The 17917-nt window shown below is 38.7% G+C and overlaps 1 protein-coding gene across 1 annotated transcript; it reads left to right on the top strand.

Annotated features, from left to right (window-relative positions):
* Nucleotides 1-15553: 15553 nt before the first annotated feature.
* LOC149816019 (uncharacterized) lies at nucleotides 15554-16286 on the top strand. The gene is made up of 2 exons (XM_089988006.1): nucleotides 15554-15892; nucleotides 16053-16286. The coding sequence occupies exons 1-2, from the start codon at nucleotides 15554-15556 to the stop codon at nucleotides 16284-16286; spliced, it is 573 nt and encodes a 190-aa protein (XP_089844132.1).
* Nucleotides 16287-17917: the final 1631 nt, after the last annotated feature.

Raw genomic sequence — 17917 nt, 5'->3', positions numbered from 1 at the left:
CCTCTCTCATCGTCGTGTGCCATCGTCGCTCGTCGCCCGATTTCTCTCTATCACCTCCTCCTTCCCTCACTCCTCTCTCATCATCATGTGCCACCCCCGACCACCGTTGTGTGCCATTGCTGCCCGTCGCCCGATTTCTCTCCATCACCTCCTCCTTCTCTCACTCCATCTCTCTCACCGTCGTGTGCCATCGCCGACCACTACCATGTGTCGACCTCCTCTTCTTCCTCCCCCTCCCCGAGTCCTCTCCACACCTCCTTCCTTTCCCATCCACAGGCAGTCAGAGTGGCGTCATCGCCGACCTCCTCTTCTTTCTCTCCCTCCCTAAGTCCTCTTTTCACCTCCTTCCTTCCCCATCCACAGACCACCGGAGCAGTGCCATCGCCGACCTCCTCTTCTTCCTCCCCCTCCCCGAGTCTTGCTCAATTCGTCGTAGGCCGACCATCGCTGCCGCCATCGTCGACCTCCCATCCTCATATTTCTTCTCTTATTTTCTTTTGTCCACCCTGCACCACTGTTGTCGTTGGGACGCACTTTGTCTCCCTGATGAGTGTCGACCCGAAGGCCCTCCACTATCACAGTTCTCATCGATCGGTACCGGATTCCCCATTGGCCCTTCTTTGTATTTTTTTTCTTCTTTTTCTTTTTTGCCCTTGTTTGTGTGGGAATAGCAACGAGCGGTCGTGTACCAGTCGAGCTCCATCCATCTCACCGGGCCTCTGACCTGTATCCACCAATCGTGAAGGTTTGTTTGGGTGACGATAAGTTGGTCATTATATGTGTGCAGTTGTAGTGTTCTCTCTTTGTGAGAGGGATGACTAGATCGTTTGGTATTGTATTGTTTTATATATTTGTGCTTTGCAGGTACGTAGCTGAGGTAATTGCGCGATGCTTAGTGCTAAGCATCGCATGCGGCTAAAAATGCAATATAAAAAGAAATAAGAAAAAAATGCAAAGGCAAAAGCAATGCAAATTGGGTAAATATCTGTGGTGAGTAAGTGATGCAAGCGCATCACATGTTATTTACTTTGTTGGATGCAACACTTTCCTGTTCACATACTCACTTAGTTGTGGATATCTAAGACTGCTTTGCTGGAGTTCGGAGATCATGCTGAGCATGATTTAAATGTATAGAAATAGAAGTGCCCTTTTGTAGTTCGAAGTTCATGCTAGTCATGGTAGTAGTTAGTGGGATATTGGAGTATGTTTGTTGCAGATACATGTTTGACATTATTGTGATATGAATGATTGAATGCATTGCAATGTTTGATGTGACTGTAAACATGCTTGCATGAAGTTATTTTCGAATTAATTATGCCTTCCATGTAAAATTGTATTATGAAAACATGCTTAACTTGAATGTATCGTGTTTATGAATGTGATTTCATCTTTCTAAATATCTTTATGATATATATATATATATATATCAAATCATTATATCCACCAATAATGCATGATAAATTTGATATTTTTTTCATCGACGCATTTTTATGATTCTCTTTTAACTGGTGAAGATAATATCTGTAACATTATACGATAAAATAGTTGCAAACCGTAAATGGATTTATCGTAAGATAGTTGATAATGAGTTGTCGCTTGAATATATGGATGGTCTTGACAGTTTTATTGAATTTGCAATGGCAAGTGTCAATACAGTGAATCTCATCGGTCGGATCAGGTGCCCCTACACGATGTGTAAGAACAATCGATTTGTAGAACCTCATGGCATTAGACATCACCTATAAAAGAAGGGTTTTGTGAGTGGTTATCAGAATTTGACGCTTCATGGTAAAGAATTTTAGAACAATTTTGACGTACGGGTGGATGTGGTGCATGCTAATCCATATATGGATTTGATATTTGATGCCAAAGGACCAGAACTGGGTTCTGCTATGGGTCCTTGTGATGTACTAACTGGGGTAGAGGAAGAAGCAGCAAACGATACAGCTAGTAGATTTTATAACTTACTTAGAGATGCTGATGAGTCACTGTAGAATGGTTGTGAGAGTCACACTATCTTGTTTGCAGTTCTTCAACTACTGAATTTAAATTCAGAATATAATTTGAGTCAATCATGTTTTGACCATCTGTACTCTATTGTGAAGACTATGTTGCCCAAAAATAAGAAATTGCTATAAAAATTTTATCGTGCGAAGGTTATCGTCAACGCTCTAGGTATGGGGTATCAAAAGATAGATGTTTTTCCAAATCACTACATGTTGTATTTTAAAGATCAAGAAAATAGCAGATCATGTCCATCATGTGGGCATCCTCGGTTTAAGCTAAAGACAAAAGGCAATGCTAGCACGAGGTCAAAAGAAGTGTCATACAGGTCACTTCGCTACTTCCCTCTCACCCCTAGATTGCAACGATTGTATATGTCTTCGAGGACTGCTAAATACATGAGATGGCATGCAAATAAACTTTGACATGATAAAGACAAGATCGTGCATTTTGTTGACGCAAAATCTTGGAAGCACTTTAATCGTACTCATCAGACCTTCGCAATGGAAGTGAGAAATGTTAGGCTAAGTTTATGTACAGATGGATTTAATCTATTTGGGGATAGATAAACCCCATGCTCGTGTTGGACAGTATTTGTCACCTCATACAACCTTCTTTTAAGCTTGTGTATGAAGTGTCAAAATATTTTCTTGTCTCTATTGATCCCTGATCTGACCTCTCTGGGCCAAAATCTTGATGTATATTTAAGGTCATTGATTGATGAACTGAAAATATTGTGGGATGACGGTGTTCTCGCGTACGATGCCCACAAAAAATAAAACTTCAATATGAAGGTTGTTGTTCTATAGACAATTAGTGACTTCCCTGCATATGGTATGTTATCTGGTTGGAGCACACATGGGAGGTTGGCATGTCCGTACTACATGGAGGATACAAAATCTTTTAGATTGACACATGGAATGAAGTTGTGCTGGTTTGATTGTCATTGTCAATTTCTACCCAACGACCATCCGTTCCGACGATAAAAAAATACGTTTTGAGTAGGCACAACTGAAATAGAAGGTTCACCTACACGGTTGTCTGACATAGAGATTTTAAGACAATTACGATACTTTCCATATGGACTGACAAATGCCCATAGTCCGACGCCCTTTCTTGGATTTAGGAAGGATCACAATTGGACAAAGAAATCTATATTTTAGAAACTATCATATTGGCTGACCTTATTGATACGACATAATTTGGATATGATGCATGTGAAGAAAAATGTGTTTGATAATATGTTCAATACGACAATGAATGTCAAAGGAAAAATGAAGGATAATCTAAAGGCCCGTATAGATTTAAAAGTAATATGTAAAAGACCAGAATTGGAACTCCAAGAGTACAATGACAAAGTACTGAAACCAAAGGCAAGGTACGTGCTTGGACCAGATCAAGTAAAGCAAGTATGTCAGTGGTTGAGACAGTTGAGATTTCCAGATAGATATATCTCTAACATTGTTCGGGTTGTGAAGATAGACGAGGGATAATTATATGGGTTGAAGAGCCATGATTGTCATGTCATTATGTAACGGTTGATTCCTCTAGCATTCCATGATATGTTAGACAAACCTATATGGGAGGTATTATCTGAGTTGAGTAGATTTTTTAGAACATTATGTGTATCAAAAGTTGTAGTAACTCAGGTAAAAAATCTCAAGGATTCTGTCATCACTACTATTTGTCAGCTAAAGAAGATATTTTCGGCAGCATTTTTTGATGTTATGGAACATGTGATCATACATTTGCCATATAAACTTAGGGTTGGTGGTCCTGTGCAATATCGGTGGATGTACCCATTTAAAAGGTATATTTTTATTTTTACTTTTCTCTTTAATGCTATTAGGAATTTATTGTATTACAAGATGTATATTGTTGACAGATGCATGTTTGACCTCAAAAAAAAGGTTGGGAATAAAGAAAGAGTTGAGGGTTCAATTTGTGAGGAGTACACTTTAGAAGATATTTGAAATTTTTCATTTATGTACTTTGAAGCTCACATTCCAATACGTTACACTTGCCCACCTCGTATTGATGATAAAGAACAATTTACTATGGCTGACAAACTATCGATATTTAAACCACTTGGGCATGTCTTTGGCAGTTGTCGGTCAAGACTCTTGGAAGATTGAGAGTAAAATGCAGCACAAATCTATATCCTTTTTAATTGTTCAGTGATTGACTCTTGCATCGAGTAAGGATACTTAATATGTAACACTAAGTTCTATACGTGCGTACATGGTTCGATAATATAAATATTTGTTAAGTGTAGATGATTTGATCTGGAGTTAAGAAGAGAACTTCTACATCTCACTAATTCTGAAGTACAGAAAGAACGTGAAAATAAGTTTGGGGCATGCTTCAAAGAGTTGATAAGGACGATGACATGCATTCTTTTCGTGTAAACAATAATATGTTACTTAATTGGTTGTGATTACAGCCATTGTTTATGCTTGTAGGTCCACCATGGTGATGTTAATGATCAAGGAATATGTGATTTACAAAATGGTCTGACCAAAGTTGTGCAATATTACAACAGGTAGATCATAAATGGTTATTGATTCCATACAAAAGACTATGCTGTAAACAAGTCAACGATAAATAGTGACATGTGTGTCAAGGGTAGCAGTTATGGTGAAAATGAACTTGACTACTACAGTGTTATTGAAGAAATAATGGAGTTGACTTACTTAGGCATAAATAACACGGTAACTTTATTCAAGTGTCATTGGTTTGATCCCACGACAATAAGAGTCGACAAAGCCTCAGGCATTGTGGAGGTGAATCATAAATCAATGTTTGGAACATATGAATCATTCATATTAGCCTCGCAAGCTCAACAAGTTTACTATACTTCATAATCGAATATAAGGGAGTCAGATAGAAATGAATGGTGGGCGGTTTGCAAGGTGAAGTCTAAACTATACCCCGAGTATGATCAGTTACAGGAAGACAAGATTGTTGAAGAGGGTGATTACTATCAATTAGATGATATGTATGACTTCTCTTATGGTCACGATGTCGCATATGGTTTGCATGTCACATCTCCATTGTCTGATGGCACACGTATGAAAGAATGTGATCCAAATGATATACCAAGTGGATGGGCGCCCAATAAAGAATAGGAGGGGGAGGAGGAAGAAGAATATGAAAGTCAAACAAGTGATAAGAAAACATACTCGAGCTAGTGAAATATATCTTGTAATACATACCACATCACTTTCTCATGTGCTCTTATTTTTGTAGTTCGGAGTCCATGCTAGTCATGGTTGTAGTTAGCGGGATATTGGAGTGTGTTTGTTGCAGGTATATGTTTGACATTATTGTGATATGAATGATTTGAATGTATTGCAATATTTGACGTGACTGTATCCATGCTTGCATGAAGTTATTTTTTATTTGATTATGTATCCATGTTCATGGAATTGCATATCATGTTACATTCCATGCATACTTAGTATCTATATGCACAGTTAGAACTATGGAATTTTTTGACAGATATATGCGTAATTGAATTACTATGAAAGTTTTTTGACAACCTTAGAACACATATAAGCATGATTTCATGACTATGAAAGTTTGTTGATTGTCTTATAACACATATATGCATGATTGAATTACTATGAAAGTTTTTTGACAACCTTAGAACACATATAAGTATGATTTCATCACTATGAAAGTTTTTTGACAACCTTAGAACGCATATAAGCATGATTTCATCACTATAAAATTTTTTTACTGCATTATAACACATATATGCATGATTGAATTTCTATAAAAGATTTTTTATAACCCTAGAACACATATATACATGATTGAATTACTATAAAAGTTTTTTGACAACCTTAGAACACATATAAGCATGATTTCATCACTATGAAAGATTTTTGACGGTCTTATAACACATATATGCATGATTTCATCACTATGAAAGTTTTTTAACAACCTTAGAACACATATATGCATGATTGAACCACTGTGAAAGTTTTTTGACAACCTTAGAACACATATAAGCATGATTTCATCATTACGAAAGTTTGTTTACTGCATTATAATACATATATGCATGAATGAATTACTATGAAAGTTTTTTGACAACCTTAGAACACATATAAGCATGATTTCATCACTATGAAAGTTTTTTTACTGCATTCTAACACATTTATGCATGATTGAATTACTATGAAAGTTTTTTGACAACCTTAGAACACATATAAGCATGATTTAATCACTATGAAAGTTTTTTTACTGCCTTATAACACATATATGCATGATTGAATTACTATGAAAGTTTTTTGACAACCTTAGAACACATATAAGCATAATTTCATCACTATAAACGTTTTTTGACAACCTTAGAACGCATATATGCATGATTTCATCACTATGAAAGTTTTTTTACTGCATTATAACACATATATGCATGATTGAATTACTATAAAAGTTTTTTTACAACCTTATAACACATATAAGTGTGATTTCATCACTATGAATTTTTTTTACTGCCTTATAACACATATATGCATGATTTCATCACTATGAAAGTTTTTTGACTGCCTTATAACACATATATGCATGATTGAATTACTATAAAAGTTTTTTGACAACCTTAGAACACATATAAGCATGATTTCATCACTATAAAAGTTTTTTGAGAACCTTAGAACGCATATAAGCATGATTCAACACTATGAAAGTTTTTTATTGCATTATAACACATATATGCATGACTAAATTTCTATAAAAGTTTTTTGACAACCTTAGAACACATATATGCATGATTGAATTACTATGAAAGATTTTTGACAACCTTAGAACACATATAAGCATGATTTCATCACTATAAAAGTTTTTTTACTGCCTTCTAACACATATATGCATGATTGAATTACTATGAAAGTTTTTTGACAACCTTAGAACACATATAAGCATGATTTCATCACTATGAAAGTTTTTTGACTGCCTTATAACACATATATGCATGATTGAATTACTATGAAAGTTTTTTGACAACCTTAGAACACATATAAACATGATTTCATCACTATAAAAGTTTTTTGACAACCTTAGAACGCATATAAGCATGATTTCATCACTATGAAAGTTTTTTGACTGCATTATAACACATATGTGCATAATTGAATTACTATGAAAGTTTTTTGACAACCTTAGAACACATATAAGCATGATTTCATCACTATGAAAGTTTTTTTACTGCCTTATAACACATATATGCATGATTGAATTACTATCAAAGTTTTTTGACAACCTTTGAATACATATAAGCATGGTTTCATCACTATAAAAAAAATAGACTGCCTTATAACACATATATACATGATTTCATCACTATAAAAGTTTTTTAACAACCTTAGAACATATATAAGCATGATTTTATCACTATGAAAGTTTTTTGACTGCCTTATAACACATATATGCATGATTGTGATACATAACACATTTATTTGACAGCCTTATAAACCATATATGCATGCTTGAATCACTATGCATTTTTTTGACAACCTTAGAACATATATCTGCATGATTGAATCACTATAAAAAAAATTTGTCAGCCTTAGAACACATATCTGAATTCTGTTAATGTTCTTCACTTTATTGCTAGTCTATGTGTCATTTAGACATGTTACTTTGATTTCCTTAGATTAGGTGCATTGCATATAATTTATTTCATTATATTTTGTTTATCAATACTAACATTTTGGTTCTCTTGTAGGATGCTAGAGATGATCAGCGTAGAGGAGCTTATGGAGGCATAGATGAAGGGGCAGATTGAGACAATGAAGAGGATGATGTTCTAAATCTTGGCGATGATTAGATTTATGTTGAATTTGTTTCACGTACTTGTTGTTTCAAATAAAACTCTTTGTATATATTCACTTGTAACTAATTTGAATTTGGCGAGGATTATAGTGGGTTGTTAAATTTGTTTCACTTATAGCTTGTGCTAAATTTGTTTCACCTACTTTGTATATATTTTTTTATGTGTACTTTGTTTTTTATACACAGGTTATATAAATTGTATTACGAGAAATTTTTTCTCGATATTTATATTTCAAATAAAAAAATTATTTTTTTAAAATTTTGCGATGAATTAGTGATGGATATTATCCATTGCTAATATCCATCATGAATGTAGTGACGAATTAGGGACGGATATTAATTTGTCTCAAAAACTGAATCAGCCATTGTTTTGTGACGGAATGTAATATGTCATTAAGTTGTCGTTAAATTGGCGACAGAAATTAGCGACCAAAATGTATCCATCATAAAATTTTAAAGACGAATTATTAACGAATATGTATCTGTCGCAAAACCAAATCAATACTTATTTAGTGACGGATTAATGACAGATCATGACATTCGCTAATTCATCGCGAATTAGCGATGGAAATAGCGGCAAATTAGTTCTATCGCTAATTAGCGACCAGAAAATTATGACAAAATCTATCCATCGCTAAGTCGTCACCAATCCGTCGCTAAACGGATTAGCGATAGATTTATGATGGATTACCGTCGAATAGCATCCATCGCTAATCTACAGATTTCTTATAGTGTCCCACTCAACCAAATACTTCTTCGCTTCGCCCAAGTAGTTGACTTTATGGCGAAGGATCTTGCTGAGACGCTTCTCGACTTGTTGTACTGTCGGGGCCCTCTACAAGATAGGAGCACGTTGTGGCAAGCTACAATTCGGATCCCCCTCGTCCGCATAGAATGGTTTCAGGTTGCACACGTTAAACATCAGGTGCAACTTGAAGTCTGGGGGCAGGTCCAGCTTCTACGCTAAATTACCCACTTTCTTGGTGATAATGAATGGTCCCTTGTACTTCTTGATCAGACTGCGGTGTCGTCCACGAAAAATGCTTGTGTGATACACGTAAAGTTTCACCAACACCTGGTCACCAACATGGAACCCAGCAGGTCGACAATGCTTGTCCGCCTACTTTTTCGTCCTTTTAGCTGCTTTGTGCAAAAACGTCTTCGTCAATTCGGTCTGCTCGTGTCAATCTCGAACAAACTGATAGGCAAAGGATGGTCTTCCCTTCTCTTTGCGGTAAGAGTGTATGGGGTCAACGGATACTATCTCGTAACAATCTCGAACGGATTGTGGCCTGAAGACTCACTCTTCTGAATATTGTACCAAAATTGGGCCACGTCTAAGAGCTTCATCTAGTCCTTCTCATTGGCACTAATAAAGTGCCTAAGGTACTACTCCAATAGTTCGTTGATGCATGATCATGCATACATTTTACATGTTTATTCATCTTATTCTATGCATGATTCAGTGTAAAATCACATTAAAAACTCATCTTTATCGTTGTTTTCAAGAAATTGCTTTGAAATCTAATTTTCAGAAAAAAACATATTTTTCAATTCGACCCTGTGTTTTCGGTATTTTTATTAAATAGAATTTTTCTAATTCATAATTTAGTTAGATTAGGACTTACTTTATTACTTTGAATTAGTTTTAGAAAATACCCCATTAAAAAACACATTTTTAAGAGGGGACCTATTTTAGAAATTAAAAAATATTTTGGACTCCTTTTGAAAACTTTATTTTTAACCTAATTAGGCTTATAATAGTAGTTTTGAGGGCTGGAAAATTATTTTTTTCAGCAGCCCTCTTGCCTCCCTTGCCTCTTGCCTCTATCTTCCCTTCTCCCTTCTTCTTCTTCATTCTTGGCCGATTTCTTTTCTCCTTCTTCTTCCTCTTCTTATTCTTTATTTCATTGATCCTCTAAACCCTGTCTTCGTTGGCTTTTCTTACCTTCTTTGTCGGGGAGGTGTAGATGGGATCAAGCACTTTCTCCTCTCAACCAGTCCGTCGAAAGTGATCCGCAAGCTGAGCTTCTTCTCCCCCATCTCCGTAGTTTAGAATCATAGCATTGCATGCATTGTCTTCGATTTTTGCATCTTCATTGCATCTAGTGTAGTCTGGATTTCTTTTATTTGCATTAAGTAAATCTGATTTTTTTACCTAAATTAAGTATCAGGTTAGTTGTTTACTGTTCCAAACAAGCACTTGATCTTTTATTAGTGATAAATTAGTTTTTTTTAGATTAATTGTTAGATTAAGAAAAATCGGTAAAACATAGATTAACGTTTTGTTTTTATTTTACTCAACCACATAACGTAAATTAGTTTTGGAATTGTTTTCTTTTATGCATTAGTCATAGCATAGTTAATATCGTTTATGCCTTGTTTTTTTATTGCACGATAAATTTGTGTTCAGCCGATTTGGTTTTGCATACAGCACTTTTTTTTTGTTTCTTTGTTTCTATTAGCCAGTAGTTGCAATAGTCAATACGTCCTTCAGGTAGTAAGTTTTATTTTACTATTACTCATACTCAATTGGTTGATTCAAGCTGCATATTTCATTAGCGTTCTTTTTTCTTTTGTCATACTCCATTAGGTTAAATAGCTCACGTTATTTGATTTTTTTTTATTAATTAGTTAGTACCTACGTTGTTTAGCTTAGGGTTACTTGTGCACCTTTGTAGGTAGCATATTACAATTTCTTTTTTCTTTCTTGACTTAATGATTTCATAGGTAGATAATATTGTCACGGGCATAGAATTTTTTGCAAACCCGCAATGTGCCAGACTGCACATTCTGAACAGCCCAACGGCCAAAGGTCACGCCACAACACTTTCCTATATATTGAATCATTTTCATTGGCCCTGCGCACCACCTAGTGCGCAACTGCCTAGCGGAAGCTGATCAAGCGCATCTTCAAGTGTGCATTCCATGTAGTCCATGTCGCTTAGTGCATAGCCATCCCATATCAGCTATCACTTTCAAAAGAGGCACAAACTTTGCCTTAGCCTTGCGTGCCATGATATGTCTTGCGACCTCATGCGCACAACATAGCAAAACCCCGCCACTGAAGGGACAAGACCTTGCAGCCCCCAGTACGAAGACCAGTTGATGATTGAACACTATAGCAAAGAGCACCACCCAGACTCATTTGTCGGCGCCTAGGCATTCACTCGCCTAGCCCCGAGTCACCATACTTGGTTGGAATCGCCTAAGGTGATTCCTGGGAGAATTAGCCCTAACCCACATGCAGCCCCGTGCGTCCAACCGCTATGCGTGGGAAACTCTAAGTCGAGAGGCTCATAACAAAATCTCCAAAGGCAACATCCTCTGATCCGGTGGCACTGCATATCCAACCAACGCTCTACGTTTGAGCCACCACCCAAAGGTGCACTAACGCCAATATTGTTGCTTATCACGTGTGGCGCTATCACCGCGCATCACCGATCAAGCCAACGCATACTACGTGCTGCTACATTCGATGCGTTTACCACGCAGCAGAGCTCTGCACTGCACATGCCTCATTCTGAAGGCTCAGTCCAGAATATTCTCTCTCACCCAAACCATTGTCGTCCTCGACAATGTCGGTGCAAGTAAGAACTCTCTTAACTAATATGTCAATTTCTCTTTAGATTCATCTTTGGTTTACTCTTTTCTTCCCCCTACTCAGCTTGTTCTGGTTTTCGTCCACCATCGTCGCAACCTTTAATACGCCAAGTCTCATTCCTTAACGCGCTTCCAATTACTTAGACAGTGGTCTTTTGTTGTATCAACATCGAGCATCATTTGCTCGTGGAACCCCAGTGAAGTGCCAAACTTCAAGCAGGTCATCATCGCCCGCACGACAATCTTGTCGTCTTTATGCTCATGGCTGGGGTGCCTTCCAACCCCAGCAAAGGTAATTCCAAACTCTCCATGGTGCACACAGATAAGCATGACCACCAACGCGTGCCATAAAATATCAACTATCTTAGGCACCAACTTGCGGTTATCCAATAATCCAAACTAGTCCTCACGTAGGGGACGCTTACTTGCGTAACACCCCAAAGCGGTCCATCCAAGCGTCTTTCTGAGCACTCGTCCACACAAGGGGCAATACCGCCCAACGCTGCAACTCTCTTCCAGAGCCAGCAAACGTTCCCACAGGAACCAAATCGACGAGCCACAAACCACAACTTTTCAGCACACACAACCCATAGAGGAACTCTCAACTCAAATGATCGAAGCAATGAGCATCTTTGCTCATCATGGGCACTCTGATATCCCACAATCTTGGGAGAGAATCTAAAAGTTTTAATTGAGTCGTCCATGCCCAAAGGTGCAAATCCATCCAACCGAATCCAACGTGCATTTTCTGCATGCACAAGGCAAATGTCATGCTCTACCTGTGAGCCTAACGCACAACTGGTAGGAATCTTTGGATCATCTACGTTCCTTTAAACAACTGAACAACAACCTTACACTTTTGCTTATCATCGATAAGATGTCCCATAACATCCTGCTTCTGTGCTCGGTCAATCACACTCCAACTGTACAAAATTATTTAACCAAGATAAACCATCGTTGTTCTCTTCAGTGTCGCACACAATGAAAAACAAGGTCTCCGTGAATCTTTCTGCTCTGATGCCAATTTGTCACGGGCATAGAATTTTTTGCAAACCCGCAACGCGCCAGACTGCATAGTCTGAACAGCCCAATGGTCAAAGGTCACGCCACAACACTTTCCTATGTGCTGAATCATTTTTATTGGCTCTACGCACCACCTCGTGTGCAGTTGCCTAGCGGAAGCTGATCAAGCACATCTTCAAGTGTGCATTCCATGTAGTCCATGCCGCTTAGTGCATAGTCATCCCATATCAGTTATCACTTTCGAAAGAGGCACAAACTTTGCCTTAGCCTTGCATGTCATGAAGTGTCTTGCGACCTCATGCGCACAACATAGCAAAACCCCACCACTGAAGGGATAAGATCTTGCGGCCCTCAGTCCGAAGACCAGTTGATGATTGAACATCATAGCAAAGATCACCACCCAGACTCATTCGTCGGTGCCTAGGCATTCACTCGCCTAGCTCCGAGTCACCATACTCGATTGGAATCACCTAAGGTGATTCCTTGGGGAATTAGCCCTAACCCACACGTACCCCCGTGCATCCAACCGCTACGCGTGGGAAGCTCTAAGTCTAGAGGTCCATAACAAAATCTCCAAAGGCAACATCCTATGATCCGTTGGCACTGCATATCCAACCAACGCTCTACGTTTGAGCCACCACCCAAAGGTGCACTAACGCCAATATTGTTGCTTATCGTGTGTGGCGCTATCACCGCGCATCACCGATCAGGCCAACGCATACTGCGCGCTACTACACTCGATGCGTTTACCACTCAGCAGAGCTCTGCACTGCACATGACTCATTCTGAAGGCTCAGTCCGAGACAAATATAATAGTTTTGATTAATATATTAAAGGATGAGTTAGTTTTTTTGTTTTCGTTTGTTGAGTGTTGTGGTCTGCCTATTATAATATTGTCTATTATATAGTTTGATTTAGTTCAGCAAATTAATGTTTAGTGTAGATTAGAGTTAACTCTTAGTCATCTTTTCTGTAGCTATTCCTTGCATAACGTCCCTTCATTTTTAATGTTAGTTTGTGTACCTCGTTAATTAGGTGAAGTTAAGTTGAATAGATAAGCGGTTTTTACTCTTGTTATTGTAGTTGTTCATTGAATAGCTTAGGTTAAATTTTTAATTCAGTTTATTTGTTAATTTTGAAAATCTGTACAACATATAGGTTGTTAAAATTCATTTAGTTGCTTTTAGTTTTGTCTTTTAGTAATTTAGTTTTAGTTAGTTTCTTGAATTAGTTAATCATAGTTTGTTAGTAATTAGTTTCTTGATTAGTTAGTTAATTAGGTTATTTTATTAGTTTGTCTTCTAGTATAGATTGTTACAAGTTGATTTATTGATATAGTTAGTTCATGTTTAGTTTAGTATAGTTAATTCAAATCTTGCTTTAGCTGAATTTTTTTTATCATTAGTTAGTAAATTCTTGTTAGTTTTCGTCGTACTGCTTCTTATTTTGTTTTTGTGTTTTGCAGGAAAGCGTTAGAACGTGCGATAGAGCCCTTTTTGTGCCCTCGAAGTACCATTTGAGGTCCCCTCAAGCCCTCAAAAGTGTCCTCAGGGAGCTCTCAGAGCAAAACTCTCCCTCTGATTTATCAAACCAAACATAAAGGGAAGGATAAAAGGAATACAAAGGGGACTACTAAAGACTCAGAGCACTGAAGACACTTTTGCTTTTCTTTTTAGATTAGGATTTTATTTATTTATTAATTGGGTTTGTAATAAAATCATTTAATTATTTGTTTAAGCTCTCTGCATAGGGTCGTACTCCCTTAGTTAGTTAATTATTGAATTAATTTTTTTATTTTTGGCAATAAAGAGTAGTTTAGCTTATGTGTTTGACAAGTATTTTCCATTTCCTGAGTTCGACCCGAACTCCACCACTCGTGCGAGCCAGTTTTTATTATTTGGTGTCTGGCTTTCACACTTGTCTTCATTAAAAATATTGTTTTAAAAAGCATTTTCATAAAACTCACGTCAATGTGCTCCATTTGACCATCGGTCTGTGGGTGAAAACTTGTTGAAAATAGCAAATCGGAGCCTAGTAGCTGAAACATTTCATGATAGAATTTGCCCACGAAGCAAGCATTCTGATCGCTCATAATGCTTCTTGATATACCTCAGTGTTTCATAACATGCTTGACGAACAGCTCTGCAAGGCACTCTTTGAAAGCTTGGATGAAGGTGGTGTATTTAGAGAAGTGGTCCACCACCACCAGGATGGAGCTGAAGTCATCTACTTTCGGCAGGCGAACATTGAAGTCTATGGAAATGCTTTTCCAAAGATGTTCTGGGATAGGTAGAGGCTCAATGAGGTCGGCAGTCTTCTGGTTGGTCCCCTTGTCTTGCTGGCAGATAAGGCATGTTCGCACATACCCCTCTACATCATCTCTCATATGTGGCCAATAGTAACCGTGCTCAAGGAGTGCCAACAGTAATCGTCTCTCGGTTTGCAAGATTGTCCCACGCGTAGCGGTTGAATGTACGAGGGTGCATGTGGGTTAGGGCTAATTCTCTCAGGGATCACATTAGGTGACTCCAACTGAGTATGGTGACTCGAGACTAGGTGAGTGAATGCCTAGGCGCCGGCGAATGAGTTTGGGTGGTGCTCTTCGCTATGGTTTTCAATCATCAACTGGTCTTTGGACTGGGGTCACAAGGTCTTGTTCCTTCAATATCAAGGTTTTGCTATGTTATGCATATAGAGCTGCAATATGCTTCATGGCACGCAAGGCTAAGGCAAAGTTTGTGCCTCTTTCAGAAGTGATAGCTGGTATGGGACGACTATGCACTAAGCGGCATGGACTACATGGAATGCGCATTTGGAAATGCGCTTGATCAGCTTTTGCTAGGCAGTTGCACACGGGATGGTGTGCAGGGCCAATAAAAATGATTCAGCACATGAAAAGGTGTTGGTACACAACCTTTGGTCGTCAGGCTGACCAGCTTGGGCAGCTTGGTGCATCACGGATTTGTGAAGCATTCTATGTCTGTGACAGAGCAATAGAAAGGTTTGCGGCAGTAAGGAAGGATTGTCATGCCGCACTGGCTTATTGAAAAAAGTAAGCCTGAATTCAATGTTATCTGCAATGCAACTGAAGAAAGGTGTCAAGCGAAGAGAGCAGACATTCTTAGTTGTTGTGCACATTGAAGAATGGAAGGTTAAAGCAATAGTGTCGCTGACCCTTGCCCCATTATTGGCAGAGTTTCAAGAGGTGATGCCCCCAGAACTGCTGAAGCATCTACCACCAAGATGCGAGGTCGAACACAGGATTGAGTTGACCCCGAGAGCAAAGTCCCCTACTATGGTCCTTTATCGTATGGGATCAGCTGAATTGAAAGAGCTACGCAGACAGATGGATGAGATGTTAGAAGCAGACATTGTTTGTTTCTTAAAATCACCCTTTGGCGCCCCTGTGCTCTTTCAGGTGAAACATGATGGCTCCAAACGACTATGTGAATTATTGTGCGTTGAACAAAGTCATGGTAAAGAACAAGTATCTATTGTCACTGGTAGTGGACTTGTTTGATCAGTTAGGCAGTGCCCGAGTCTTTTCAAAGTTGGATTTGTGATCGAATTACTGACAGGTGAGGATTGCATATGGTGATGAGCCAAAGACAACTTGTGTCACTCGTTATGGTGCCTATGAATTTTTGGTGATGTCATTCAGGTTGATGAATGCTTCAGCCATGTTCACAACATTGATGAATAAGATTTTCTACCCTTACTTAGACAAGTTTGTGATAGTCTATCTTGATGACATCGTGATCTATAACACCAGCATGGAGGATCATGTTGAGCACTTGCAAACAATGTTTTAGGTGTTGAAAGAGAATGACCTTTATGTCAAGCGAGAGAAGTGTCTCTTCGAACAGGAAGATATCAGCTTTCTTGGCCACGTTGTGGGGTGTAGTTTGTTGCGCATGGACGGGTAGAAGATAAGAGTCATCCAGGAATGGTGTCCGCCAACCAAAGTACCAGAGTTGTGATCATTCCTTGGCTTGGTAAATTACTATTGACGCTTCATTGAAGGTTGATCTCTCATTGTTGCGCCCCTCACGGATTTTCTAAAGAAGAATCGGGTATGGCTCTGAATAGGAGTGTGCCAAGATGACTTCGATGGCTTAAAGAAAGCCTTGGTGAGGAAACCTATGTTGCGATTGTCGGACTACACAAGACCCTTTGAAGTTCATACAAATGCATTAGACTTTGCCATTGACAGAGTTATCATGCAAGAAGGACATTCGATTGCTTACAAGAGTCGAAAGTTAAAGGATGCTGAGAGGCGCTACACGGTGCACGAACATGAGATGACGGACATCGTGCACTACCTTAGGACCTGACGACACTACCTTCTAGGTGCTCAGTTTATCGTCAAGACAAACAATGTCGCCATGAGTTATTTTTAAATACAAAAGAAGATGACGCCCAAGCAAGCTCGATGGAAAATGTTCTTGATGGAGTTCGACTTAGCCTTTGAGTATAAGGTGAGAAAGACCAATATTGTTGTTGATGCCTTGAGTCGCAAGGAAAAACTGGTAGTTGCGCGCGTGCAGAGCCTTCCAAAGTTCACTTAGAGGGTGCACTTCTGGACCGCATCCGCAAAGGTATGCAGCAAGACACAACGGTGCAACACCTTGTCTCTCTTGCACAAGCGGAACGACTTGAAAATTTTAGCTATGGGACGGCCTCCTCATGACAAAGGGAGGATGTATCTTCGTGTTGCGGTGGGAAGCCTCCACCATGAACTACTTAAGAATTGTCATGATACACTATGCTCTGGTCATCTAGCTCAGAAGCGGACCTTAACACTTCTTGAGTGTGGCTACTACTGGCCACAGATGAGGGATGATGTGGAGAGATATGTGTGAACATGCATCATCTGCCAGCAAAATAAAGGGACCAATTAGAAGACTATCGACCTCCTTGAGCCTCTACCTATTCTAGAATGTCCTTAGAAAAACATTTTCATAGACTTCATTATTAGTCTGTCGAAGGTGGATGGTTTTAGCTCCACCCTGGTGGTGGCTGATCGTTTCTCAAAATATGTCACCTTCATCTCAGCTTTGAAGGAGTGCTTTGTAAAGAAGACTACAACATTGTTCGTCAAGCATGTTGTGAAGCACTGGGTTGTACCAAGAAGCATTGTGAGCTATCACGATGCTCACTTCATGGGCAAATTCTGGTGTAAAATGTTTCATCTACTTGGCTCTGATCTGCTATTTTCAACAATTTTTCACCTACAAACAGATGGGAAGGTAGAGCGCATCAACGGACTGTTGAAGCAGTATCTCAGGCACTTTGTTAGTGTCAATCAGAAAGATTGGGTGAAGCTCCTAGACGTGACCCAATTCTGCTACAATCTTCATAAGAGTGAGTCTTCTGGCCACAGCCCATTCAAGATAGTCACGAGGCAGCAACTGTTGACTTTGCATACTCTAGTTGTACAGAA

This window comes from Nuphar pumila, chromosome 14 (genome assembly GCF_984573655.1).
Source record: "Nuphar pumila chromosome 14, dmNupPumi1.hap1.1, whole genome shotgun sequence".
NCBI classification, from domain to species: Eukaryota; Viridiplantae; Streptophyta; class Magnoliopsida; order Nymphaeales; family Nymphaeaceae; genus Nuphar; species Nuphar pumila.
Note: the sequence above shows the minus strand (reverse complement) of the source record. Positions and strands in the feature narration are given on the sequence as shown.

Bases quoted from the DNA above. Each gene is read 5' to 3' on its own strand.
- LOC149816019 (XM_089988006.1), top strand. From the start codon at position 15,554: ATGCAACTGAAGAAAGGTGTCAAGCGAAGAGAGCAGACATTCTTAGTT. The intron at 15,893-16,052 runs GTGAAACATGAT...AATTACTGACAG, and splicing joins GCGCCCCTGTGCTCTTTCAG to GTGAGGATTGCATATGGTGA.